Source organism: Leiobunum rupestre, chromosome 6 (genome assembly GCF_980474605.1).
Source record: "Leiobunum rupestre chromosome 6, qqLeiRupe1.1.hap1, whole genome shotgun sequence".
NCBI classification, from domain to species: Eukaryota; Metazoa; Arthropoda; class Arachnida; order Opiliones; family Sclerosomatidae; genus Leiobunum; species Leiobunum rupestre.
The window spans coordinates 13,515,768-13,543,102 of NC_143389.1; the positions used below are offsets into that span (position 1 = coordinate 13,515,768).

At 36.4% G+C, this 27,335-nt stretch overlaps 1 protein-coding gene across 4 annotated transcripts in view; it reads left to right on the forward strand.

Annotated features, from left to right (window-relative positions):
* The first annotated feature begins 3,274 nt into the window (after positions 1-3,274).
* LOC149939324 (ATP-binding cassette sub-family C member 3-like) overlaps positions 3,275-27,335 on the forward strand; it is an 82,460-nt gene continuing 58,399 nt past the window's right edge. For 2 of the 4 annotated variants that reach the window (XM_090178631.1, XM_090178630.1), the window contains exons 1-4: positions 3,275-3,414; positions 13,442-13,618; positions 15,309-15,425; positions 26,408-26,545. In XM_090178631.1, the coding sequence (XP_090034757.1) occupies positions 3,385-3,414; positions 13,442-13,618; positions 15,309-15,425; positions 26,408-26,545 (462 nt within the window). In that variant the 5' untranslated portion in view covers positions 3,275-3,384. The remainder of the gene's footprint in view (positions 3,415-13,441; positions 13,619-15,308; positions 15,426-26,407; positions 26,546-27,335) is intronic. The other 2 variants (XM_090178629.1, XM_090178628.1) reach the window with 2 other exon arrangements.

Genomic DNA, 27,335 nt, shown 5'->3' on the forward strand with positions numbered 1-27,335 from the left:
TCTGCAATCAGAGAGCATATAATATTATATACTCTCTGCTGCAATGTCTAACGGATCTATCTTTCCCGCCTTTACGGGCACTACTAGTTAACAATCTACTTGTACCGCTATTGAGTAAACGCAAAATTTCGTTCTGCCCCCAATGGAAGAAATGCGCCCCCCTATAGGGCGGGCACGAAAGAAAAAGTGTTCAATGGTAAAAGTTCAAGACAAAATGTTTGAGTACGGCGTGACTCGGTTGGTATAGAAGTTGGTTTTAGGAGATTACGCGGTCAGCGGCTATCTGTGTTCGAGTCTCGGCGACGACGCCGAAAGTATAAATTATAAAATAAATTATTTTTCGCAGCTCCATCTACCGTGTCGTCGCTTTCCACGCCAAACAAACAAACATAAACACTTGACAACATTCCGTCCATAGCAATAGTCCCACTTCGAAATCTATATTATAAGGAGCGCTTGGTACGTTGGTCGTACGTCCCAGCTTTCAGGAATGTGTGCTTAGTCTGTCATGAAGACTAGGGCGGGGCGGTGAGGAAAAAGCGACGCGCGGAACAGAGGGAAACCGATACTGCCTTTGGCTTCGTTACTGAGGTGGTTCGACTATCAATTTTCTCAAAATCGGTCGCCCCTGAGAGTTGGGCCGTGTTTGTCCCTACACGCAATACACCCGAAATTTTCTCTCTGTTTTCCCCGCGAATTTCGGAGGGGGGAGGTTGGAGGAGTGGGCCGGGGGTTTCGGGGTGGTTCCGATTTGAAAGTCCCGTGGCCCTCTCGGCCTAGGTTAGTTCCGTGGCCTTTATGCATCAGCCATTGGATACAGGGGGTTTAAAGGGGTACAGGGGGCTTAAAGGGGTACAGGGGGGTTTGGTACGACTGCGAGTTTGTGTTATTTTTGCGGGGAAAAGGGTACCACGGTAATTCTCGCATTGGAAAAGCGGAGAGGGGGTACCACGGTAATTATCACATTGGAAAAGCGGAGAGGGGGTACCACTGTAATTATCACATGGGCAAAAAGGGGGAGGAAGGTTCTTACTGGGGTGGTTCTACTATGGGGAAAAGGGTGCCACGGTAATTATCACAAGGAGAAAAGTGGGAGGTGGGTACCACGGTAATTATCGCATGGGGAAAAGGGGGAGGTAGGTACGACGGTAATTATCACATGGGAAAAACGGGGAGTACCCCGGTAATTATCACATGGGGAAAAGGGGGAAGAAGGGCCTTACTGGGGGTACCCCGGTAATTATCACATGGGGAAAAAGGGGTGGTAGCGCCTAACTGGGGTAGTTCTACTTTGGGGAAAAGGGTGCCACGGAAATTCTTGCATGGGTAAAAGGGGTTGGGGGCGTACTGGGGTGAAGTGCCTCGAAACATACAACTAGCTGAGGGCCTGCTTGTAAGGCGTTCTTCTCGGCTAGTATATATATATATCTCTCGATGTGGAACTAAAAAATGAAAACGTTTCTCCGAAGACGACAAAAAAGTAGAAAGTTTCTCCCACGAGGAAAAAAGGAAAACGTTTCTCCCGAGACGACAAAAAAGTAGAAAGTTTCTCCCAAGACAAAAATAGGAAAACGTTTCTCCCAAGAGGAAAAAAGGAAAACGTTTATCCCAAGACGAAAAGGTTTCTCCCAAGAGGAAAAAAGGAAAACGTTTCTCCCAAGACCAAAAAGTTTCTCCCAAGATGAAAATAGGAAAAGGCTTCTCCCAAGAGGAAAAAAAGGAAAACGTTTCTCCCAAGACGAAATAGTTTCTCCCAAGATGAAAATACGAAATCGTTTCTCCCAAGACGAAAAAAAGTAGAAAGATTCTCCAACGAGGAAAAAAGTAAAGCAATTCTCCCAAGACGAAAAACGTTTCTCCCAAGACGAAACAAAGTAGAAAGTTTATCCCAAGAGGAAACAAAGTTTATCAAAAGTTTCTTGTTTGTCGTGCCTTAAATTACACATTTGAATGATTGAACTTAAGAAGTGCAACTGGTAAAATGACTTGGAATTTATATTATATTTTAATTGACCCAATGTCTTAAAATGCGAAAGTTGATTTTTTTCAATATCACACATTACTGATCTTCAAATTTATCCCGAAATTCTACTAAGTTATCTAATAAATTTGGAAATACATTTCTATATGACGAAGTCTAACAGGATTCACGTAAATTTTATTTCCATATGCATGAATAATTAGATTGGCTAGAAATCTATTTTTGGTTTGAATACTTGGGCACTTTATCGCAAAGAGGCCATACACAAATAAATATTCTAAGAAATACTTTTGTAGTAGATATTACTTACTACCAAGTAGTAAATGTGTTTTTTTGTTTGATATAGTGTACTTCTATTTTTCTTGAAAACCATAAGATAGTTAGCCCCATTCGCCACTGAGCTTACAAAAATAAGTTTTGGCAACTACAAAAATGCAATTTTTCACAATGCGTGGATAACATTTCATCTATGATATTTAAGTAAATTTGGTTATTGTGGATTATCATTTTCGATTATATTAACAATACCGTACAAATAATTCCAAGAACTAGGCGTATTTGGTCAACTGAATAGTTAACTAAAACTTATAATATAGTTTTACGATAGTGACGTCATAATTAATTTTCGCACGAATTTTGTAACTCAGTTGTAAGTTGAAAGAACATGTAACCTACAATTGGTTAAAAACAAAACAGAATGGGTTTAAAACGTGACTCAGTTTTGGGTTAGACTTTTTGACCCCGTTTTTTGAGAGTGTAGAAGCAGTTTGAAGATAGTTTGCAGAAATATTATTAGTTTTTTTAGTTCATTTTGAAATGTATCAACCACAGTGAAAGAACAATGTTTTATTCCTCTAATTAATTTTGGAATGTTTGAATATTATGTTGACAATCACGATTGGCGCTTAAGGGCTTTCTTTATAAACTAAGCCTAATATTCTGATAGATAAAATATAGGTTACCCCATTTAATTATCTAACATTACAATTTGAATGTTTTTGGGGTCCCTTTTAATAGCCCTTTTATCTATCTTTTCATTGATTCAAATTTAGTTATCGGCATTCGACTGACGGAAAATGATCATACTTGAAGTGTTCCTCGGCTTCAAACTACTGCGGTTGGAAACTGTGCTAGCTTATCAGACCTTTATCGGCCATGAAAATGTACATTTACTGAATTTTTTCCTTCGTGTATATATATATATATATATTATCTCAAAAATATTTGTTGAGATTAACTTCTCGGCTGACACACTTTCGCCTGTTGCGAATGCATTTATCGCAGAGATATATACTGTGAAGGATTTTGTACAATATTATAACGATTAATGCTTTTCAATAGTTTAGGTTCAACAACGTCTTAGAAAATAGTTGCACTGAAATATAATGTTTTGAATTAAAGTTATGGAAACAATTTGTGGAAATAAATTTTGGGTAAGTTGAAATGTTTAAGAAATTATTGTCCATGGAAAACAGCCCAGAGCATGCTAATTTATCTCATTTATTGATATCCGCATGTGATGTTCAGAAATGGGATTAGCTAAGTAGATACCGGGTATAGTTCTGGTGTTAGTATTTTTCAGCTCTCCACCAGCAGATCGATTTATATTATGTGGTTCAGTTAATATACATTAAAAGATAATATTCCAATAATTATTTCAATTTTGTAATTCAAATAAAAACAAATAAGCTAGGCTAATACCAAAGACAACAACTTAGGTGCCGGTCATATAACGACTTTTGATGTCATTATTTAATGTGGCCAATTAATACTGCATAGCAGTGTGGTGACCAGCCGTTCATGCCAAGCGAACCAACAGCTCTCTTCGCTTACTATTAATTATCGCCTCAAAAATTTTTATGGAAGAGAAAACCGAAGAACTTAAGAAAAATACTCTAAATAGTGAAAGTGCATGGTTACAAAAAACACCCGAATTTTTTGGAATTGTAATACAGCCCTGACAATTGGTATACACGTGCCTTAAACTTTACTCTCGACTACCTAATTTATATTTTTCAAAACATTTTACTGGTAAAAAGTGTAAAGGCAAAAACCCACTTGTTGCGAGAACACTCGCATCTTCGTTTATTTATATTGTCTACGTTCCACCGTATCTCCACAACTTGACGAATAAAAAATAGTAAATCGCGTGTAGCTCGGGTGGTAAAGGTGGTAAAGTTAAGAATTGTTTTATGGTGATACGTGTCATAGTACTACTTAAAACCTGATATGGAACCATGTGCATCGATTTTTTTCCCCGCTTTGTTCTGATTTTAAAATGCGGAAAGGATAACCTCAAATGTACCGTTAGGTGCACGTGTGAAGGAATTTTGATGCCAGCTCGCGAAAATAGAATTTACGTTTCCGGACTAAATTTTCCTTCGTTTTGATGATATTTGTGTAAAACAATTACTTGGGACGTTGTGGAAAAAAAAAAGAAAAAATGTCCTGGTAAATAATACTTTAATTTTCATCTAACTATGAATAAAAACTAGGAAAATATTTACCAGTACAAAAATCAGTTTGTACTAGGGATGGAGGGGGCCAAAAGTCGTTCGAAGTAGTTCCTGTGGGCCAGTTATTTAGCAGACGACTTTCCAAATTGCTATAAGAAATTGCCAGCTAAAGAAAATCCAACAAAAATCTTATGATTGTATTAATTGACTCTTTCATAATAAGTTAATTTAAGAAGATCTATTTGGTCCGAGTTTCGCGTCTTTTTGTTTGCTCGAAGACGTATCGGTACGAGCTATTAGTAAGTTTTTAAATTTCTTCAAATTCGTTTAGGGTTTAGCTTTAATATCCCTTTTCATAATGGACTAATATACTTATTCCCCAATTTTATTAAATTTAATGAAGGGTTGCCATTTTTTATGTTAGCTTTGATTCAAATAATTTTTCTCCTCGAGTTTCCCTAGATTTAGCTAATTTTTGTTTAGATTTCCCTTTTCCCTTTTTACCGTTTTAAGGATCAAAATTTCCCTAGATGTGGAAAATTTCCCTCAATCTGGCATAGAATGTGAAATGTTCTTAACTATCCCTATTTTCTTGAAGTTCAAGAAAATAGGGATAGTTAAGAACATTTCACATTCTATGCCTTACTCGTTGAATAGGTTCAAGTAATGCAGTTTCTCTTAACGCAAAAGGAATATTTCAATATTTCCATATTTCTGTTTTATAATTATAAATATAAAATAATTGTAATTTGTTTTTATTAAAAATCATACTGCATTAAGTATGTATAAACGTAAACAATTTCCGTTGCATTTGAAGTTTTTGTAATTTATTGGGTAGTCGTTATACTCAAACATTTAAAATAAAACCTAAAAATTTAAGAAAAAAGTTATGTTAAAAAATATCTCGATGTGGCTCCATATCAGGTTTAAAGTAGTACTATGACACGTATCACCATAATAAATTCATAACTTTACCACCCGAGTTACACGCGATTTACCTTTTTACCTCTCCGAGGGGCTATACAATCACCGTGTCTGTCTGCGGGTCTGTCTGTCTGTCAGGCCTGCGAACGCGTTCGCATTTTCGGTGCAAAGTGTAATCACTGCGTACGCAGTTTCTTGAGATCTCTGCGTTCGCAGTTTCTCGAAGGGTTGGCTAAACCACCGTGTGACGGTGAGCGTTAACGGATTCATTTGCGGTTGGGTTTGGTTGGTGTTTTTTCGCTCACCGTCGTGACGGTTTGGTGTATTACGTTTTTGTAATGTTTCTGCGTAGGTTGTGAGTGTTGAGTTTGTTGTGTTTGTGTTCTGATGGTTGTGCATGTTGAGTCTGTTGTGTTTGTATGGGCGTTTTCTCTCCAACTTCTTCTTAATGACTTTGGGACGGACCGAGTGCTGAGTGTAATGCTACCTCTCAACGTGCAATGGCAGGGTTTCCACCAGTTGTACACGGTATTCGTCTTAGTATCAATTTGCGATCGCATCGGGCGGGATTTTAACCCGAGACCTCCTGCTTGACAGGCGGACGTTCTACCACAGAACCACCGACACTAGTTACGCTTCATTGAAAATTAGACCTTCAGCTTTATCGGAAGCGTATTTAATAGAGTACGAAATTTTGGTTTAATTGAAATCAATTGAAAATGAAATTATTGCATCGAAGAAATTCTAATTTAGCGTTTCTCTATTGATTAAAAACAAATGCGCCACCCAGGTTTCGAACCCAGGCCTTACGGCTTAGCAGTCGAGCGCTCTACCACAGTACCACCGATAGCTGCTTAGGTTCACTGAAATAAAGACACTCATCGTAAGCATAATAGGTAATAAAGTCTTTTTTATGAATGAATTTATGAAGGCCTAATCTGATTTTTACGAATGAAATTTTAAAGGTTAAATCTTGTTTTAGCGCAGTCAGACGAGATAAGAGGGTTAAAGGGTAGACCCTGTGGGTGGTCCACTTTGTTAGTTTTTTGTTATTTATTTACGGGTATTCTTAACGACCTTTATATAGTTGTGTTAATTCAAAGAAGATAATTTAACGTTTATTGCTTTAAGAGCTGGCGGTTAGTGAAGTTGCTCTCTGTGCTTTGTTGATGGTAAGGTTTTTGCTTCTTGTAAATATATTTGGTGTGGATATTTGGATATCCACGATTTCTAACGCAGTCAATGATTTCCTGGGTGTGTGAGTCATTATATGATATTGGAAATTGGACGGCATTGGTCTTTTTCATGCGGTTTGTGTCACAACGTGAACTGGAAGTCTACGAGTGTTGAAATAAAATGAGCGTTAAAGATGCGGCAAGTATTTCGTAAGCGAGAAAAATACAATTACCATCTGTAGATATTTCTTTCATTAAAATTTGCTTAGTATTATATTCAACTGATAAACATGTACTGTAAAAAGGGTTAAATTCAATTGTGCATTGTTTTAGTAAGTCTAACTCGCTGTTGTAAGTACTTAATTTATAATATTCTGAATAAATTAAACTCGATTGTTTCGTCTCAATTATTTAAAACTAAAATTAAAATTTTATACCGGGCAGGGTTTGAACCGAGAATACGTTTTTCGTAAATAACTTTGAATTGCGGAGATATCTTTGAGGGTCGTGTCGAGAAATTAATACCACTAGGGACCATTCTTCAGAGGAGCAGTATATTTTGGCCTGCCAACTTGTTTTATTTGAATAGTTGCGGAGATGCGGTGCAACATAATATATATAATTTGAAAAACACTCTAAAACGAAGATGCGCGCGTCCTCGGTAACAATTCGGTTTTTCTTCTTGTGAACTTTTTTCCAGTAATTGTTTTTTGAAATATATAAATAAGGTAATCATTAATTTTAAATGTTTGAGAAACCATGGCGTTAGAATTTAAAATAAAAACAACAGTATTTAAAAGCCAAGATACTTCATGTTTAAAATTTTTTGTTTATTTACATTGGCGAGCTTTCGGACCGCGGTCCCTTTTCAAGCCGAGAGTTACAATAGAAATATCTATAATTGAACCCTCCCTCAACTACTTTTTTAGCTATTGTCATTATCTGCCTGTATATACACAGAAATTTGCATTTTACTTCAAATAAAAAAGGCAAATTTTAAATGTTGGTAAAATTTGTCTTATTTTAATTTAACAACTTGGAATTATATTTGAAGAAAAATGTTTAAAACTTTGGCTCAGGGTGAAAAAAGTTATTTTATCTCCAACTTCAAGTATATTTACTCCCGCTTCAAGATACAAATTAAAGAATAGGTGGAATATTTCTGGGCCAATTTGACCATCTCCTTATATGAAAGCTTATTTTATCCTAAACTAACATTAATTTAACAACTTGGAATTTTATTTCAAGAAAAATGTGTAGAATTTTGGCTCTGCGTGAAAAAATTTATTTTATCTCAAACTTTGAAGTATTTTTCCTTGAAGTTAGGTGATATATTTCTGGGCCAATTTGGCAATCTCCTTATATTATTAGGTTTGGCATAATGGCCACAGAAGGCTAGACCCAACGTCAGCTTAGTTTTGATTATATTTTAAACTGCTTTCTGCTATAAAGCAGCTCGCAGGAGCTCCTACAGTAGAAACATATGTAATTGAACTCTTCCTCAACTACTTTTTTAGCTATTATTGTCATCATCTTCCTGTATTATATATACTGTCCATATCTGTGGGGCTAGGGTGGTCACTGTATTTGCAGCCCATACTCGTGGGAGCTTCTGGGTCTATTGACCCATGTACCAGGCTCCTGGGTTATAGTTTATAAAAAGAGGTCTTGGCTCTGAGTTTGGAAAGTATTCGTTGATATGAAGATATTCCTGTTGTATTTCAGTTTTTTTAATTTTCGTTACATTATTGAATTTACGTAACTAATTAACCTGTTCATCTTGACTCCTTTAAATCTATATTTATCATTTTTCATGTTAATTTTAGTTTCTGGGCTTAAGCAAGGGTTAAATAAACACGCATCGTGAATCAAAAACCTGTCCTAGAATAAATTCCAGGTAATTAAAATCCCTAAAATTAAATAAAAAATCAGATTAGCTGTTGAAAGAAAGTGTTGCACATAACAAGTCACCTTTAAATCCAATTTTTAATTTTAATTAATATAAAGTTACATGGTGTTTTTTTGAAAGCGATTACACTTCATTAAAGAGATGACAACAGCTATAAGGGGAGTTTGCGCTTAAAAATTATTAGTTGTAATCAATTTATAATTGCGAAGTGTGAATATGGTAGTTCTACAATTCATGATACCAACACACAATTATTTCTTTGCGCACTATGCAATTAGTTGGGAAAGGTTTTGTTTACAACTTATTAGGATCAAGAAATTTTGAAGTGTAATCGAGGCTTTACATAGTGTATTTTGATCCTTTTTAACAGGCAAATACCCTTGAATTTCACTTTGAATACACTCAATAAGTATGCTTAAGCCCAAAACCTATGTTCAAAAGCAAATGGAAACAACACCTCAAACATAAAAGTATTATAAATGTTACTAGATGCACGAGAAAAACCTTTAAAACTATGGTAATTAGCAACACTTGTAGTTTAATTTGGGCCAAAATGATTATAAGCCTAGGCCGGGTATGTCGCCTAGGGTTAACTGTTAAGTTATTGTCCAATTAAACAAATACCTACTAATTTCATATTTTCCCCTAACTAAATAAGTGAATAAAAAGAGCATTTAAATTTTATTTACCATTTTTTTCTCTTCCAAATCGATTATTCGTCTAAAGTGTCCACCGTTTATTTCAAATGCTGCTTCGCTCAGTTCAGTTTGGTCATGGATTAAATAACCTTTTAATCCATGGTTTGCTCGTCGTTAACGGTCAGACACGGCAAACTTTGATCACGCGCTGTTCGCGAGAGATGCGCGAGAGATCGAAGTTGGCCGTGTCCAGGAGGAGTTAGTTTTCCGCGAAACGTCAGCTAACAATTTTTTTTGCCATAGTACAAAATATGCACTAGTTTCAGTACTAATAACTAGGGATGCAACGGATAACCGGAACCGGAACCGGAACCGAGAAGAACCGGGTAAATTCTAGGAACCGGAACCGATAATAACAAAATTTGATAACCGTATCCGGAACCGGAACCGATATTTGTAAAAAAATGATAACCGAAACCGGAACCGGAACCGAGTTTTTTTATTATTATTAACGGTTTTTAAACGGTTCTATAACTTTTTTACCACCATTTAGCGCATGTTGAAATTTAGTACTTAAACTTACTAATTTACTAGTATTTGTTTTTCATATAAGCCCATCTTTATCCGCTATGTGCGTTTCTACGTAAGTGTCAATGACACCGTCTTACGCATTCTCAATTTAAAATGGGCTAGTGACTCATCCACAAAATGTTTGCTTTGTAAACTGGCAATCCGCGATTGTTTTTGTTTTATTTTCTTCAGTCGGCAGCTTGGCATAATTTCCCAAATGTAGTGCTACTAGTGTGCCATGATGCCTTCCGTGTGGGGCAGAAAAAATTCACGACCCCTTTCGGAACCAACTGAAAGGAGAAACGGCGGGAAAGCCAGTAGCGTAAATAACACCCCCACAAACCGCACAATGGGTGGGGGCAAATTGCCTATGGGGCTGTGTGCAGTGCAACCGCTCGTTGTTTTTCCTCTTATCAGCTCAAGTTAATGCTTTGCTTGCTTCAAATATTTATTTAGATTTCTATGCCGAAAGGCCGGGTACTAGCAACAGGCGAGCCCAAACTTTATAAATACAACAGAAATAACCATCGCATAAATATCCCAACAACGTACATAGTGAAAGTAACATAGAGTTGGGAGTCCTACTTTACTGAATTTTGAAAAGAATCGAGACACGTGTTTTATGGCAGATCGTTATTCGTTAATCGCGGTAAATTAATAACAAAGTTGTCTTTGCTGTTAAAAGTTTAAATTTCAAGTTTGTAAGTTAAGGTTAATTTGTTTACATACTTTAATCGCTGGCCTGGGAAGTTTTGGTTTAGAAAATCTAAAATTGCAACTTTTACATTAACGAACCCTTATTTAACGAAATAATGTAGAATCCATTTCGAACGATATACTCAACTAAAATTCCGCCTTTATCTTTTCTTCAATGAAATGAGGACCGGGAGGGAAGGTATTATCTTTCCAAAACTTGAAAGTACATAACTTCTACACCCGCCTCATCTTGAAACGGTGAAACCTGGAATTTTCAAACAGTAGATTTCATTTCTACCCTACTTTACTGAACAATCGAAATAGCTAAATGCGCTAACGTGAGTTCGTTACGAGAGAATAGTAAAAATCCATTTTTATTTTTTTTAGGCCATAAAATGACATTAGAACATTTTATATCAGAGCAGTTTCATAATTCATAAGCCAGGGGTCACTGGTCACAAGGACCAGTTTTATAATCATCTAGGGATCACTGGTCATAAGGACCAGTTAAGAAAGAAACCTTATTTCCCAGGCTGACCAGAACAAGCCGCGGAGTATATTTCCCTCCGCCTTAAAACCCGCTGAATTGTATAGCATACTTTTCAACGCTGCCCGAAATTATAAATTATATTATTTATTTATTTATTTATTTATTTATTGCAGTAATCTGCAACAAAAAAAAATAAAATAATAATAATAAATTTTAAAATTTTAATGTTAAATGTGTAGGGAAGAAAATAAATATAAAAATGGATACCTTTGTGGGCAAAATTTTATCAAAGATTTGGTGTTAAAAATTGGAGGAGCAGTGGACTGTGATTTGAAAGGCTGAATGACGTCATTCTGTTGTTCACAGGATTATTTTTTAATACTATTTCCATGAAATTGACATATTAATCAACAATATAAATGAAAAAAATATTAAAAGTTTAATGGTACAGCAATTACAAAAATTTCCAAACCTTAACAAAATAAATAGTCCCTTTAGGGCTGCAGCTATAACGAGCTCTAACCTTTTTTTTTCAGTTCGAAGAACTTTTTTGTTATAATAATTGTACCATGACGATAGTCGCAACTCGCAAGAGTAGCTACGCGGCATGCGTCACCCGATACCAATGAAGGGAAGTCCCCCCCCCCCCTCCTTGAAAAACCTCAATGATTATAAGGGGCCCCGCAAAAAGTTTCGCGGGAGGGCCGCGAACCCTTAGCTACGCCACTGAAAAAAGCTATTATTTTTAAAATAATTTACCAGAAACAAATTTTATATTTTAAATAAATAAATGTGGTGGATTTGATTTCTCTAAATTGCATTTGAATTGCTTATGTATTGAACTTAATTTAGTTATTACTAAACACACTGGAACCGTATAAGAACCGTTTAGGAACCGGAACCCCTCGGTTCTAAATTTTGATAACCGAAACCGAAACCGGAACCGATAAAATAAAAATCGAAGAACCGTAACCGTAACCGGAACCGATAAAGCGAAAATTTAAGAACCGGTACCGGACCCGGCACCGAGATAGTCCAAAAAATGGAACCGTTACATTCCTACTAATAACGTTTTCGAAGGTACAAATAACCAAAAACTTGGTTTTAGGGCGGATAATAAGTATTATGTATTTTATGGCTTATTCATTGTAATTGAATAACAAGTTTTCAAGCCAAAATGCTACGCGTTTGAATGAGATAAAGATTAGTTGAGTTCATAACTAATAAATAACGTTGAGTTTATATCAATAAACTAACCTCGTTGTTAACGTTAATGAAACGTTATTGCTACGTTATTTGGGATTTATCGAATAGGACGCGGTCTTAACCTCAGGTTGAACAATTGTTTGGTATGGACGATACGGATTACGGAAACAAGTGTAGGTGGCGAAATGGCGCTAAAGCTTTGTCGTCTGCTTCGAGGTATAAATCGTGTATCAATATTCTACTAAAACTTCTGCTTCTGCGGCTAGACGGTATTAGCTACCGAAAATTTCAGCGTCACTGCGCCACCTATATAAACTCGTTTCGGTAGCGAATTAGGAAATTTAACGGTCACGATGTTAAGACTGCTGCCGAAAGGGATTATTGTTTTCGGTAGCGACTCTGGCGAATAAGGGTGATTTGGGCTTTTTAATTAATTTAGAAAAAAAATAAGTTTTCTTTGAATAATGACTATTTAAGTAGATTTATGGTACATTTATTTACTTAAAAATAACGTTCAGTTTATACCAAAATTACCCACAAAATATCCTCATGCAGTTCAGTTTAAAAAAAAAACGTTATAAATACTTTTATATCTATATAGCAATATTCCTGCTGAAAATTGGTTTTTGCAGTTATTAAATATCAACGTAGACGAATAGTTAATAATAAACTAAAAACGCTTTATCTACCAAAAAACCCAAAACTCAACCATGCAGCAACGTTCACTTTGCTACCCGGGAAATAACCTTATGTGCGGTGCCCTCTCTAAAAGTCGATAAAAGCCTTTGGTGTCCGCTACATAATTTTGGTTTTTGTGGCCCATTTTATGCTAAAAACTCTTGATAAGAGTAGCAATGGAAATATTATTATTTTACTTGATTCGATTGCTTTTCGATTCAAGGTTTAAAACTATCGAAACCGGCTGATTCGCCTAGTTCCATATTAAAAAAAGGAAGGTCAGTTTCTCTGGTGTCCAAGATCGTGAGACCTCGCACTTCTGATCTTTTTAGTATAAGGAGCGAGCTAGTGTTGAGCTAGAAGTCGATAGGTTTTACTGAAAGGCTTTTAATGCTCGTGTCGTCTTTTTATCGTAAATCATTTAGTTGCACTTTTAAAAACACTAGGGAAATTTTTTGAACCATATTTTATGTTCTTGAAACCAAAACTATAAGATGGGATTAACTTTGAAAGACAGGGTAATGACTAGAGACAAGAAGGATAACCGAATTTTTCAGTCTGTTTGGTCCCGTTCTTTAGATAGTTAAATAAAAAAATATTCACATTTTATAAAATCTTTTCAATAAGTGTCTGTGTCATTACATTTGTAAAAAAATAAACATTTTAGAGCTATCCAAATCACTTAATTTGATGAATGGTGTCTTTCGTTCTGATTTAGGACTCCAACCTAACATGGTACACATCCAACCCGGATTTCACTCCGTGTTTTCAGAATACGGTGCTCGTGTGGATTCCCTGTGGATTCCTCTGGTTGTTTTTCTTCTCGGAGATTCACTCGTTCAAGAAATCCAATAAATGTCACCTTCCATGGTCCAAACTCACCATCGCCAAAGCGGTGAGATCTCAAACATCATTTTATTACACATAAGGCCAGTATACTAAACAGAAACTGTTATATTTCTTTTGGGGTTCATTGAAATGTGAAATGCCGTTTAAATTTATCAGATGATTGAAATCCTAGTGCACGCACACATCTGCTGATTGAAATTATAAACGTCTTTGTTTTCCATTTCCTCATATCAATAAGATCTGCGAGACTTTGCTTTGCCACTTTATTATAAACTTTAAAAACGTTACTAGAGCCGATAAAGAATATTATGGGCCCTTTTGGCATTGAATAATAGTGTGTGTCGGTTTGTATTAGTATGTATATATTGGATAAAGCTAATCGTTTAAAATTGTTTATTAAAAATAAGTTATTTGATCTCAACAGCTCGTAGTTATTTCAAAAACTAATTTAATAAAATAATACAAAAATGAGATAGGCTTAGTACAAAAGCACCGTAAAGATCAATTGTCATGATAACGCATGCGGATGCAGTTAGAAAATTACGTATTGAAATTATTCTTCATCTTGTTTTGGCCCCTGTTGAAGCCGACTTTTACACAAAATCGCCAATGGGGAAAATCACTGTTTAGACGCCGTCGGCTTTCTGATTGTCACTCTAAAACCGTAAGGGTTTTTAAAGTTAATGATACGTTAAATAAAAGAGAAGTACAGACCCTCAATTACCCATTTGTAATTTTGACGATAGGGAGCCCCTAATTGATTGTTAATTTTAGTGGATTTTGACCATTGCCGTCTTAAAATCCTTACAAAATATCCCGGGGGAAGGGAGAAATATTGCGCTTACTCAATAGTGGTACAAGTAGATGGTTAGCTAGTAGTGCCCGTAAAGGCGGGAGAGAACCATTCGACATTGAAGATAGGTCTACGGGTAAACTCTCTGAAAGATAAGTGGCGCTGAAAACTGGAAATCAGTCACCTCGTAGTGGCCGCTTACTGCTCCAAATCCCGAAGAGCAGTATCCATAAACCTATAAAAAAACTTCTGCGTTCAAAACGGATAAAGATAATATGCTTATAATGAGGTTAGCTGGTAGTACTCGTAAAGACTCGAGGAAGGTGAATTTTCTGTTTGAAATCTTAGAGAGTCCAACAAAGTCACCTCTCTGAATGAAAAGGTGTGGAGAAATAGAAAACAGGAAACATTACCTAGCGGCATTTACAGGTTCAAATCACGCAGAGCAGTATCGGTTAACTTGAATTAGATGGCACGGAACGAGAGATAAGAGAGAGCTTTAGCGCCTGCTGCCGTCGGAAATTGTCTTCCCTCTTTTCGTAAAATGTTCATCGTTAAGGCTCGTCCAATAAATGTGTACACAATACTGAGATAGCGTGTTTAAAGGCCTGGTGTGGCACTTTCTTATCGAAGTAGTATATGGACAGAAGAAATATTTCACTAAAATTTAAGGTTTATTACCAATTCATGATTTTCTGCTACCTGCTTAAATGGAAAACAGGCACGAAATAATATGATCGACTTCTTAGCGAACTTGTGATCATTGTACTAACAGCTAGAGAAACGCTGGGTAACCACCATTTCAACACATTATTTCCCGGCGTAGTGGATAAAACTTTAAAACATTATTTGAAGTTGTACTGTTTAAGTTATTTTATTTAATTTAATTTAATTAAATTATGTTTGCGTTTTGGATGTCATTAAAATTTACTTACATTTCTAGGTATTAACAACGGGGCTCGTTTTAATATCATTATTAAACATAATTCAAAATCTGAACAGCGGACAAGTGTTCTTATCCGATGAATTTCTGGCAGCACTAGTGAAGTTCGTCACCTTTGTGAGTTTACAATTCAAATAATCTTATAATAATTCTTCTTTGTCGGGTTTTGGGACGAGGCAATGTTATTTAAGGCAGGAACTTTGTTCTCGGTTTCTTTGAGAGGTTTCCGAAATCAAAATTGCAAGAATAATGTTATTTTTAGATTTTTTGTTTATTTTTAGCAAAATTTTGTAAAGATTCCACTTTTCTTCGAAATGACGTCATCTTTGGGTAAAAGCACTACGTTTTCTCAAAATATTGTTCCGTATTTGAAGGTCGTAGCGGAGGCTAAGGAAAGCATGTTTATAGTAGAAATTTCATCTTATCAAAGAATTTTATTTGAATTTTTTTAGATATCTAGCTGGAATGACCTATCTCTTTTGTTAAAGCAGGGGACAGATGTGGAAATAATTGATCCGTCAAAAAATATAACAATATTCACTTTTTAAGCCCAGGATCAGAATTTTAGAAGCTTAAGCGAAAATCAAATGTTAAATAACCCTACCAATTGGGCTTGTGTCTTAGTTATTTTTTCGCTGTGAACGAATTTAAGCATTTGACTTCATGGATTACTATGAAAACATTTTACATAAAATCCAAAATAAATTTTATAGTCTATGCTGAAATCTTGTTACCCCGCTCACGGGTCCAACTGGGTGCCTTATCAGATCTTGACTTTTCTTGGGGCCAGACATATTTCTTTTGCCATTGTTTTCCTGGACGATTTTGGGAATCGTGACTTTTTCTCCCCCTTTACCACCTTTTAAATTTAAGACTACAAACAATTAACTTGTCACGAAGGCAGGCGCAACCTTTCAATGTTGTAGCATGGAGCATTTTTTTGCAATTTACGATGAAACATTTCTAAGTGGTTTGGGATGCATTATAGCACACGTTTTCAAGTATTAAAAAGTCTGGATAATATAATCTAACATATTTCAAAAGTGTATCACCCTTAGTCATATGTAAATTTGTATTTACAATTATTAAATGAACTTACTATTACCAGGTTTCTGCCATAGACTTTAATCCCATTAAGCGTAAACACCTTTCTCATTGGAAAATTTAGGGCCTTTAAGTAGGATTGGAATTCTGGTTTTCGTAAAAACAGTCTAATACGGTCTTTCATACGGATTCCAAAAAATCTAACGGATTTTTTTTAGTTGGCTCAATCGATAATTCATCGTATACCAAAACCAAATTTTGGATTTCCGCAGTCGGTTTGGTGTAAGCTGTTCTTCTTCCTATATGTTTTGTAATGCCCAAATATTAATTTTTGGAATATAGTGCTCTTTCGTTAAGTTTTCTTAGTAAAAATTATCCCTCTCACGCTTCTCCCCCTTAAGTTTCGTTTAAAATATCTTTCCTGAGTTTGAATGCTGGCCGTTCTTTCTGACGATTGTTATATTCTCAATTGGCCTCCGCGAAGGTGCCCCCAGGCACTGTAGCAGAGTCGTCCCTAAATTGGTTTAGAAGACTAGTGCGCATAGTCTCTATTCCCGGACCCCGTTTTTGTCGTTGGTCCGATAGTCCTTCCCATGTTTTTCTTTTGAGGCATTGTCATAAGCCGCCCGTTCCCAAATGTTAGTCCCATAAAGTTCCTTAGTTTCATTATTCATTACGAACTCTTATTCCAAGAATTGAGAATTGCCATAAAACCAGTAATGTGTGCATCGGTATCGATGCTTTCATGTTAAAGTATGTTTTGTTATATTACTTTTAAAAATTGAATGTGTCAAAATTAAAGTGGTTATTTATGGTCTCTGACCTTGGATCTTGCGCGAGGTGTGCGGGCCTTACCGACTTCCAGCGATAGTGTCCCGATCTCTGACCCTGGGGGTAATCAAGACTAAGTGTCCCCTTGGTCATTTGACTTGGCACATCCCACCTCGGCCTATTGGTCATTTCAAATATGGATGCCAAGAGGTTATTGGGTCCAAGTGACACTATATCCGACCCGGATGAAATAGGTCACGGCCCCCTTTGATTAAAACCAGAAGTCAGTGATTTAGAGAACAAGAATGAAAGCAGAAGAAGTTGGAGTTTCTCTCTCTCTCCTAGCTCTCGGTCCAAGAGAGACCGACCAACCGCTCCAAAATAAAGTTTAAACAAGTTCGCCCAGAAGGCCATAACATTATTTCACAGCTCTCAATTAAACCGTTATTTATCAAGCGGAGATGGGCATTCTAATATAAAAACAGAGAGCGACTGCGCTCGCGAGCCCCAGCCTAACCTAGAGCATTGGCGATCTTTGAAGCCCAGAGCCCCCCGACCTATGATATCAAGTTTAACTGTGTTAAATTGGTTTCTTTAAAATTTAATTTAATAACACTCTATAGTACAAACGTTTTTACTATAGAGTGTTTTTAAAATTAAAGCCCGCAACCTTCTGAACGCCAGAAGCCCACGCTGTGTAATCCCCACGCCCAAGCCGCGAAGAAAAATTTCGTATACTTATGGCAAGTTATACACGATGATTTTATCAAATTAAAAGTTGGTTTTGATCAATAAAATAATGTAAACATAATTTTTGTACTTAATTGGCATCTAAATTTCGATAGAGAGTATGTTATTTAACCATTTGATTATGTCTTAAAGGAGAGAAGGGGGGAGGGGAATGGCGAAGTCTAAGGCCTGCTCTTGTATCGAGTATAAATCCTCCTAGATCGCGTTGAAAGAGGTTCCGAAATGACTGACAAATTAAATTAGTTAAGCCAAAGAAGAGAACCAACTTAAATTATATTGTGTGAATGATACTTTACAAGATAAAATTAAGAATTGAAACTATCAAATAGGTCATATTGTATAGAATCGCAAGTATACTCATAACACAAAGAATACTTCAGAGCTTAAATTTGAACTAACGAATTTCCAATCGGCAAAAGGGATGATGCGCGTTATATTTGTTACTTCAGGTCATACGTTGTAAGCATTGCGTATTACTCCGATAAGTGTCACACTTATTTGTTACTTTTGGTCCTATTAGAATGGCCTCCGATAAGTGTCGCACTCATTTGTTACTTCAGGTTATATTAGAACGGCCTTGGAAAATGCCAGAGAGAAATTCACGACCTCCGATAACTGTCACACTTATTTGTTACTTCAGCTTATACGTTGTAAGCATCGCCTATTACCCCGATTAATGTCACACTTATTTTTTACTTTCGGTCATATTAGACCTGTCTCCGATAAGTGTCCCACTTATTTGTTACTTCAGGTCATACATTGTTAGCATCGCCCTTTACTCAGATAAGTGTCACACTTATTTGTTAATTCAGGTCATACGTTGTAAGCATCGCCTATTACTCCGATAAGTGTCACACTTCTTTGTTACTTTCGGTCATATTAGAACAGCCTCCGATAAGTGCACACTTATTTGTTACTTCAGGTCATACGTTGTTAGCATCGCCTATTACTCAGATAAGTGTCACACTTATTTGTTACTTCAGGTCATACGTTGTAAGCATCGCCTATTACTCCGATAAGTGTCACACTTATTTGTTACTTTCGGTCATAATAGAACGGCCTCCGATAAGTGTCACACTTATTTACTTATTTGTTACTTCAGCTCATACGTTGTAAGCATCGCCTATTACTCCGATAAGTGTCACACTTATTTGTTACTTTCGGTCATATTAGAACAGCCTCCGATAAGTGCACACTTAATTGTTACTTCAGGTCATACGTTGTAAGCATCGCCTATTACTCCAATAAGTGTCACACTTACTTGTTACTTTCGTTCATATTAGAACGGCCTCCGATAAGTGCACACTTATTTGTTACTTCAGGGCATACGTTGTAAGCATCGCCTATTACTCCGATAAGTGTCACACTTATTTGTTAAGGCCTGCTCTTGTTTCAAGTATAAATCCTCCTAGATCGCGGTTGAAAGAGGTTCCGAAATGACTGACAAATCGAAGTTTTAAATTAGTTAAGCCTAAAGAAGAGAACCAACGAAACTTATATTGTGTGAATGATTCTTTACAAGATAAAATTAAGAATTGAAACTATCAAATAGGTCATATTGTACAGAATCACAATTATACTCATAACACAAAGAATACTTCAGAGCTTGAATTTGAACTAACGAATTTCCAATCGGCAAAGGGGATGATGCGCGTTAATTTGTTACTTTTGGTCATACGCTGTAAGCATCGCGTATTACTCCGATAAGTGTCACACTTATTTGTTTCTTTTGGTCATATTAGAACGGCTTACGATAAGTGCCACACTTATTTGTTACTTCAGGTCATACGTTTTAAGCATCGCGTATTACTCCGATAAGTGTCACATTTATTTGTTAGTTTTGGTCATATTAGAATGGCCTCCGATAAGTGTCACACTTATTTGTTACTTCAGGTCATATTAGAACGGCCTTGGAAAATGCCAGAGAGAAATTAACGACCTCTGATAAGTGACACACTTATTTGTTACTTCAGGTCATACGTTGTAGGCATCGCCTATAACTCCGATAAGTGTCCCACTTATTTGTTACTTCAGGTCATACGTTGTAAGCATCGTGTATTACTCCCATAAGTGTCACACTTATTTGTTACTTCAGGTCATACGTTGTAAGCATCGCGTATTACTCCGATAAGTGTCACACTTATTTGTTACTTCAGGTCATACGTTGTAAGCATCGCGTATTACTCCGATAAGTGTCACACTTATTTGTTACTTCAGGTCATGCGTGGTAAGCATCGCGTATTACTCCGGGAAGTGTCACACTTATTTGTTACTTCAGGTCATGCGTTGTAAGCTTCGCGTATTACTCCGGTAAGTGTCACACTTATTTGTTACTTTTGGTGATATTAGAATGGCCTCCGATAAGTGCCACACTTATTTATTACTTCAGGTCATACTTTGTAAGCATCGCCTATTACTCCGATAAGTGTCACACTTATTTGTCTCTTCTGGTCATACGTTGTAAGCATTGCGTATTACTCCCATAAGTGTCACACTTATTTGTTACTTCAGGTCATACGTTGTTAGCAATGCGTATTACTCCGATAAGTGTCAAACTTATTTGTGTCACTCTTATTTGTTTCTTCTGGTCATACGTTGTTAGCATTGCGTATTACTCCGAAAAGTGTCACACTTATTTGTTACTTCAGGTTATATTAGAACGGCCTTGGAAAATGCCAGAGAGAAATTCACGACCTCCGATAACTGTCACACTTATTTGTTACTTCAGCTTATACGTTGTAAGCATCGCCTATTACCCCGATTAATGTCACACTTATTTGTTACTTTCGGTCATATTAGACCTGTCTCCGATAAGTGTCACACTTATTTGTTACTTCAGGTCATACATTGTTAGCATCGCCCTTTACTCAGATAAGTGTCACACTTATTTGTTACTTCAGGTCATACGTTGTAAGCATCGCCTATTACTCCGATAAGTGTCACACTTCTTTGTTACTTTCGGTCATATTAGAACATCCTCCGATAAGTGCACACTTATTTGTTACTTCAGGTCATACGTTGTTAGCATCGCCTATTACTCCGATAAGTGTCACACTTATTTGTTACTTTCGGTCATAATAGAACGGCCTCCGATAAGTGTCACACTTATTTACTTATTTGTTACTTCAGCTCATACGTTGTAAGCATCGCCTATTACTCCGATAAGTGTCACACTTATTTGTTACTTTCGGTCATATTAGAACAGCCTCCGATAAGTGCACACTTATTTGTTACTTCAGGTCTTACGTTGTAAGCATCGCCTATTACTCCAATAAGTGTCACACTTACTTGTTACTTTCGTTCATATTAGAAAGGCCTCCGATAAGTGCACACTTATTTGTTACTTCAGGTCATACGTTGTAAGCATCGCCTATTACTCCGATAAGTGTCACACTTACTTGTTACTTTCGGTCATATTAGACCTGTCTCCGATAAGTGTCACACTTATTTGTTACTTCAGGTCATACATTGTTAGCATCGCCCTTTACTCAGATAAGTGTCACACTTATTTGTTACTTCAGGTCATACGTTGTAAGCATCGCCTATTACTCCGATAAGTGTCACACTTCTTTGTTACTTTCGGTCATATTAGAACATCCTCCGATAAGTGCACACTTATTTGTTACTTCAGGTCATACGTTGTTAGCATCGCCTATTACTCCGATAAGTGTCACACTTATTTGTTACTTTCGGTCATAATAGAACGGCCTCCGATAAGTGTCACACTTATTTACTTATTTGTTACTTCAGCTCATACGTTGTAAGCATCGCCTATTACTCCGATAAGTGTCACACTTATTTGTTACTTTCGGTCATATTAGAACAGCCTCCGATAAGTGCACACTTATTTGTTACTTCAGGTCTTACGTTGTAAGCATCGCCTATTACTCCAATAAGTGTCACACTTACTTGTTACTTTCGTTCATATTAGAAAGGCCTCCGATAAGTGCACACTTATTTGTTACTTCAGGTCATACGTTGTAAGCATCGCCTATTACTCCGATAAGTGTCACACTTACTTGTTACTTTCGTTCATATTAGAACGGCCTCCGATAAGTGCACACTTATTTGTTACTTCAGGGCATACGTTGTAATCATCGCCTATTACTCCGATAAGTGTCACACTTATTTGTTAAGGCCTGCTCTTGTTTCAAGTATAAATCCTCCTAGATCGCGGTTGAAAGAGGTTCCGAAATGACTGACAAATCGAAGTTTTAAATTAGTTAAGCCTAAAGAAGAGAACCAACGAAACTTATATTGTGTGAATGATTCTTTACAAGATAAAATTAAGAATTGAAACTATCAAATAGGTCATATTGTACAGAATCACAATTATACTCATAACACAAAGAATACTTCAGAGCTTGAATTTGAACTAACGAATTTCCAATCGGCAAAGGGGATGATGCGCGTTAATTTGTTACTTTTGGTCATACGCTGTAAGCATCGCGTATTACTCCGATAAGTGTCACACTTATTTGTTTCTTTTGGTCATATTAGAAAGGCTTACGATAAGTGCCACACTTATTTGTTACTTCAGGTCATACGTTTTAAGCATCGCGTATTACTCCGATAAGTGTCACATTTATTTGTTAGTTTTGGTCATATTAGAATGGCCTCCGATAAGTGTCACACTTATTTGTTACTTCAGGTCATATTAGAACGGCCTTGGAAAATGCCAGAGAGAAATTCACGACCTCTGATAAGTGACACACTTATTTGTTACTTCAGGTCATACGTTGTAGGCATCGCCTATAACTCCGATAAGTGTCCCACTTATTTGTTACTTCAGGTCATACGTTGTAAGCATCGTGTATTACTCCGATAAGTGTCACACTTATTTGTTACTTCAGGTCATTCGTTGTAAGCATCGCGTATTACTCCGATAAGTGTCACACTTATTTATTACTTCAGGTCCTACTTTGTAAGCATCGCCTATTACTCCGATAAGTGTCACACTTATTGGTCTCTTCTGGTCATACATTGTAAGCATTGCGTATTACTCCCATAAGTGTCACACTTATTTGTTACTTCAGGTCATACGTTGTTAGCAATGCGTATTACTCCGATAAGTGTCAAACTTATTTGTGTCACTCTTATTTGTTTCTTCTGGTCATACGTTGTTAGCATTGCGTATTACTCCGAAAAGTGTCACACTTATTTGTTACTTTTGGTCATATTAGAATGGCCTCCGATAAGTGTCGCACTCATTTGTTACTTCAGGTTATATTAGAACGGCCTTGGAAAATGCCAGAGAGAAATTCACGACCTCCGATAACTGTCACACTTATTTGTTACTTCAGCTTATACGTTGTAAGCATCGCCTATTACCCCGATTAATGTCACACTTATTTGTTACTTTCGGTCGTATTAGACCTGTCTCCGATAAGTGTCACACTTATTTGTTACTTCAGGTCATACATTGTTAGCATCGCCCTTTACTCAGATAAGTGTCACACTTATTTGTTACTTCAGGTCATACGTTGTAAGCATCGCCTATTACTCCGATAAGTGTCACACTTCTTTGTTACTTTCGGTCATATTAGAACAGCCTCCGATAAGTGCACACTTATTTGTTACTTCAGGTCATACGTTGTTAGCATCGCCTATTACTCAGATAAGTGTCACACTTATTTGTTACTTCAGTTCATACGTTGTAAGCATCGCCTATTACTCCGATAAGTGTCACACTTATTTGTTACTTTCGGTCATAATAGAACGGCCTCCGATAATTGTCACACTTATTTACTTATTTGTTACTTCAGCTCATACGTTGTAAGCATCGCCTATTACTCCGATAAGTGTCACACTTATTTGTTACTTTCAGTCATATTAGAACGGCCTCCGATATGTGCACACTTATTTGTTACTTCAGGTCATACTTTGTAAGCATCGCCTATTACTCCGATAAGTGTCACACTTCTTTGTTACTTTCGGTCATATTAGAACAGCCTCCGATAAGTGCACACTTATTTGTTACTTCAGGTCATACGTTGTAAGTATCGCCTATTACTCCAATAAGTGTCACACTTACTTGTTACTTTCGTTCATATTAGAACGGCCTCCGATAAGTGTACACTTATTTGTTACATCAGGTCATACGTTGTAAGCATCGCACCGAAGGGATAATTGAACTTAATCCTTACCTATCCAATAAATTTTTTTAACGTTACCGGACTTAATTTTTAACCAAATATCTACCACACAAAGCCAAACTCCCGAAAACGGTAAGTTGGGCAAATGCTCAACTTCTTGGGTTTCGATTTAAAAAATTTAGGAAAGGCTAACAATGGCGAGATATGTACACTCGATATTTAAATTTTCGCGGTCAGAATGTTATTTCGCAAGACTAAAAAAAATATATGGTATTTAAATTTTCGCGGTCAAGATGGTATTTCGCGCCACCTATCAATTAGGTCTTCGAATCTATAGCAATTTGACACTAGAAGGTTTTTAAATAACGCACCATATTATATGGGATTTAAATTTTCGCGGTCAGGATGGTATTTCGCAAGACTAGAAATATTACATGGTATTTAAATTTTCGCGGTCAAGATGGCATTTCGTGCCACCTATCATGTAGGTCCTCCAATCTATAACAATTTTACACTAGAAGTTTTAGAGCATGTTTTACGAGCTAGAGGATGGCGTAGATCGTGTAGGCGTCAGTTTAGGAAGCGGAGGGCCGTGAGTTCGAATCTCGATGATGACCGTTTTTTAAAAAATTGGCTCTTCTGGTAAAATCCGGTAGGGGATCCTTCCTTGTGGTCCCCCTTTTCCCTTCCTGCCTCAAAATCGGTCCAACAGCTGGGAGCGGCGGCGGCGGTGGCGCGATCCTCTCTAATATTTCATTGCCACATATGTGAGGAAATGAAATAAAAAGACATCGAAGTATTCACCGGTGCTTCTCGGTAGCGGTTCTTCAACGCCAACTCTAACTTTGTGCGGTCCGCGATAACAGGAGCCGATGATCCTCCCTCTCGACGGACTACCTCGTTGGACGCTGCCTTTTATTTTACTTGAGTATAATTTTAACTCGTAATGGCGATTCGTCGCTTCTTCCGCGTTAACCACAAACTATGGTTAGCGGTGTGCCATCGGGTTATAAGCCGAAAATACGGTACCCAAAAACTTTCAAAGGCCTTCCGACGTAGAACATTGTTAGTGTTGTTTTAATAATTATGCTATTTTAGTATTTTGGTCAAGTTACCATCTTTATATGCCTCTGGCTTTAACCCTACGGGTTAATTTGTTATATATTTGAGTGTATAACCTTTTCACGGCCTTTGCGCCATTTCTTGTTTTGTTTAATGAAATTAATTTCTGGAGTCAACTTTTAAATTTTACCTATGGCAATTCTCAATGAATAGTTTTATTTCCTTCGTATTTATGCCGAAACACATCCCTAACCCCAATAGTGTCAGTTATGCGAGTACCCGGAGCAACAATAAATTGTTAATGGGATAAATATTCTGTTACAGTTTTGAAAATAATCCGGTTTGGGAGACCTTCCAGGTTTCTCCTAGACATCCTCCTCCAATCATGCCGTTCAAATTTGACTACATCTATAGGAAGTTTCTCTTCTTGCTTGACAACCACAGTTTCACGATGAGGGAGATATTCCTTGATTAGACTATAAGAAATTTTCCTATTAGTATGAATAACTTGAAGGCATTCGATTGGTTCAGTCATATTTAAAAAAAATGTACAAAAGGTAAAACATGGGAAATCACCACCTATGCTGTTGTACCAGTCAATTAAGGTTTGGTATTTTTTTCAACATTTGATATCTTAAGCTTTGTCTTAAAGTATTACTCCCAAAAGAGTTATTTTCCCGGTTATTAGATATTTTACATAAAAATAAAAATATACTACACGGCCTTCTAATAATGCCTCAATGCCAAGGTTTTCCCTTTGGTTAGTGGAAGAATTATCCCAAAATTCTTTATGCAATTTTAATTGTAAAGCATAAATTTTCTTTAAACTGAGAATTTTTTATACTCTCTTCTATCAATTCTATCACCTTACCTAAATCCATACCATAATAATTAACTAACAATTAAAATAATTCCACTTTTCCGACTTCATGAAATATAACCCATATATTACAGTAAATCATTGTAACTCTACGAGGGCTCAACAAGTGATATAGGGCGAAACTCTGATAGCACGCGATTTCTCACTATATTGATACTTCCTCCCATTATCCACATCTGGTTCGGATAAACTCTGTAGCCAATGCAAAGGTTCAAATTTATTTTTCACTCCAATGGTAGTGAATGGAAATATTGCAAGAATCTATTGTTAACATCCACTCCTGGCTAGGAACTAAAATTCTTACCGCTCACAGTTAACATGTTAATTTACAAATTATGTGATTTCATCTAAATATCTGAGTCACTAATGTAATGTAATATACTTATTCAAAAACTGAACTACAAAGAGTAGATGTATCTGTTGAAAATTAACATGCTGATTTTTTTTCGATTTTGTTGAGTAACTACCGTGTGTAATCGTGTTTAAATTATTTAAAGGTTTTAAATCTCACCTTGATTGTCATGGGAAAACGTTACGGTACTCGACGATCTGGAGTTCAGTTCATGTTTTGGTGCCTTTTGGCTATTACAGGCATGGTCACTTTTAGATCGTATATCATGTCCTTTCATCACAAGGTAAATATGTTAATATTAAAACGACTTTGATGGCTACTTTTGTTGGGAAACAAAATTCCTTCTTTAATGGTAAATTGGCTGAGCAAGTGCAAGTTACTCCGAATTTTAAAAGGGTGTGCGTTTGTACAAGAATAACTCAATGTTAGAGGGGAAGGGGAGGCCACCGGAACTTAATGGATGCATTTTTTTAGGAAGGCTTATTAATTACTACTTGCTTTCTCATTTATATTTGTATGATTCATAAATACATATTCTTAAATCTGACAGTAATTTAGAAGAAGAGTTGAGTATTTTTTGCATAATTTTTCTTTCGAATGGACAGGTTTCGAGTGTGAAGTGTATTTTCAGTTCTTAGTTCTGCGTATCGATTAAAACTATGACTCAATATGCAGAGTATATTTAAACATATTTACATATTATGTATTAATTTAAACAAATGACTAAGAACTTAAATTTTTTACACTAATTTAGTCATGGGTAAAAATCCATTACGCGCGCAGGTATTTGGTTATAGAGCTCGATAGACTCGATACCAAATAGATGCAAACACGTCTAATTTCCCAACAGATGTTGTCCGTCCGTCAGACAAAAATAAGAAAACGACTTGTTCAACAATGTCATATATTATGTCCGAAAAATTGACCATTTTGTTGAAACAAAATTTAGAATGAAAATAAAGATGTTTGATTGATTAAAACGGTAAAATAATTAAATTATTTTTATATATCAAAGAGTAACAGAATAAAATTCTTATTAGTATTTTAACCAAAATTATATTAAAGTATTACTA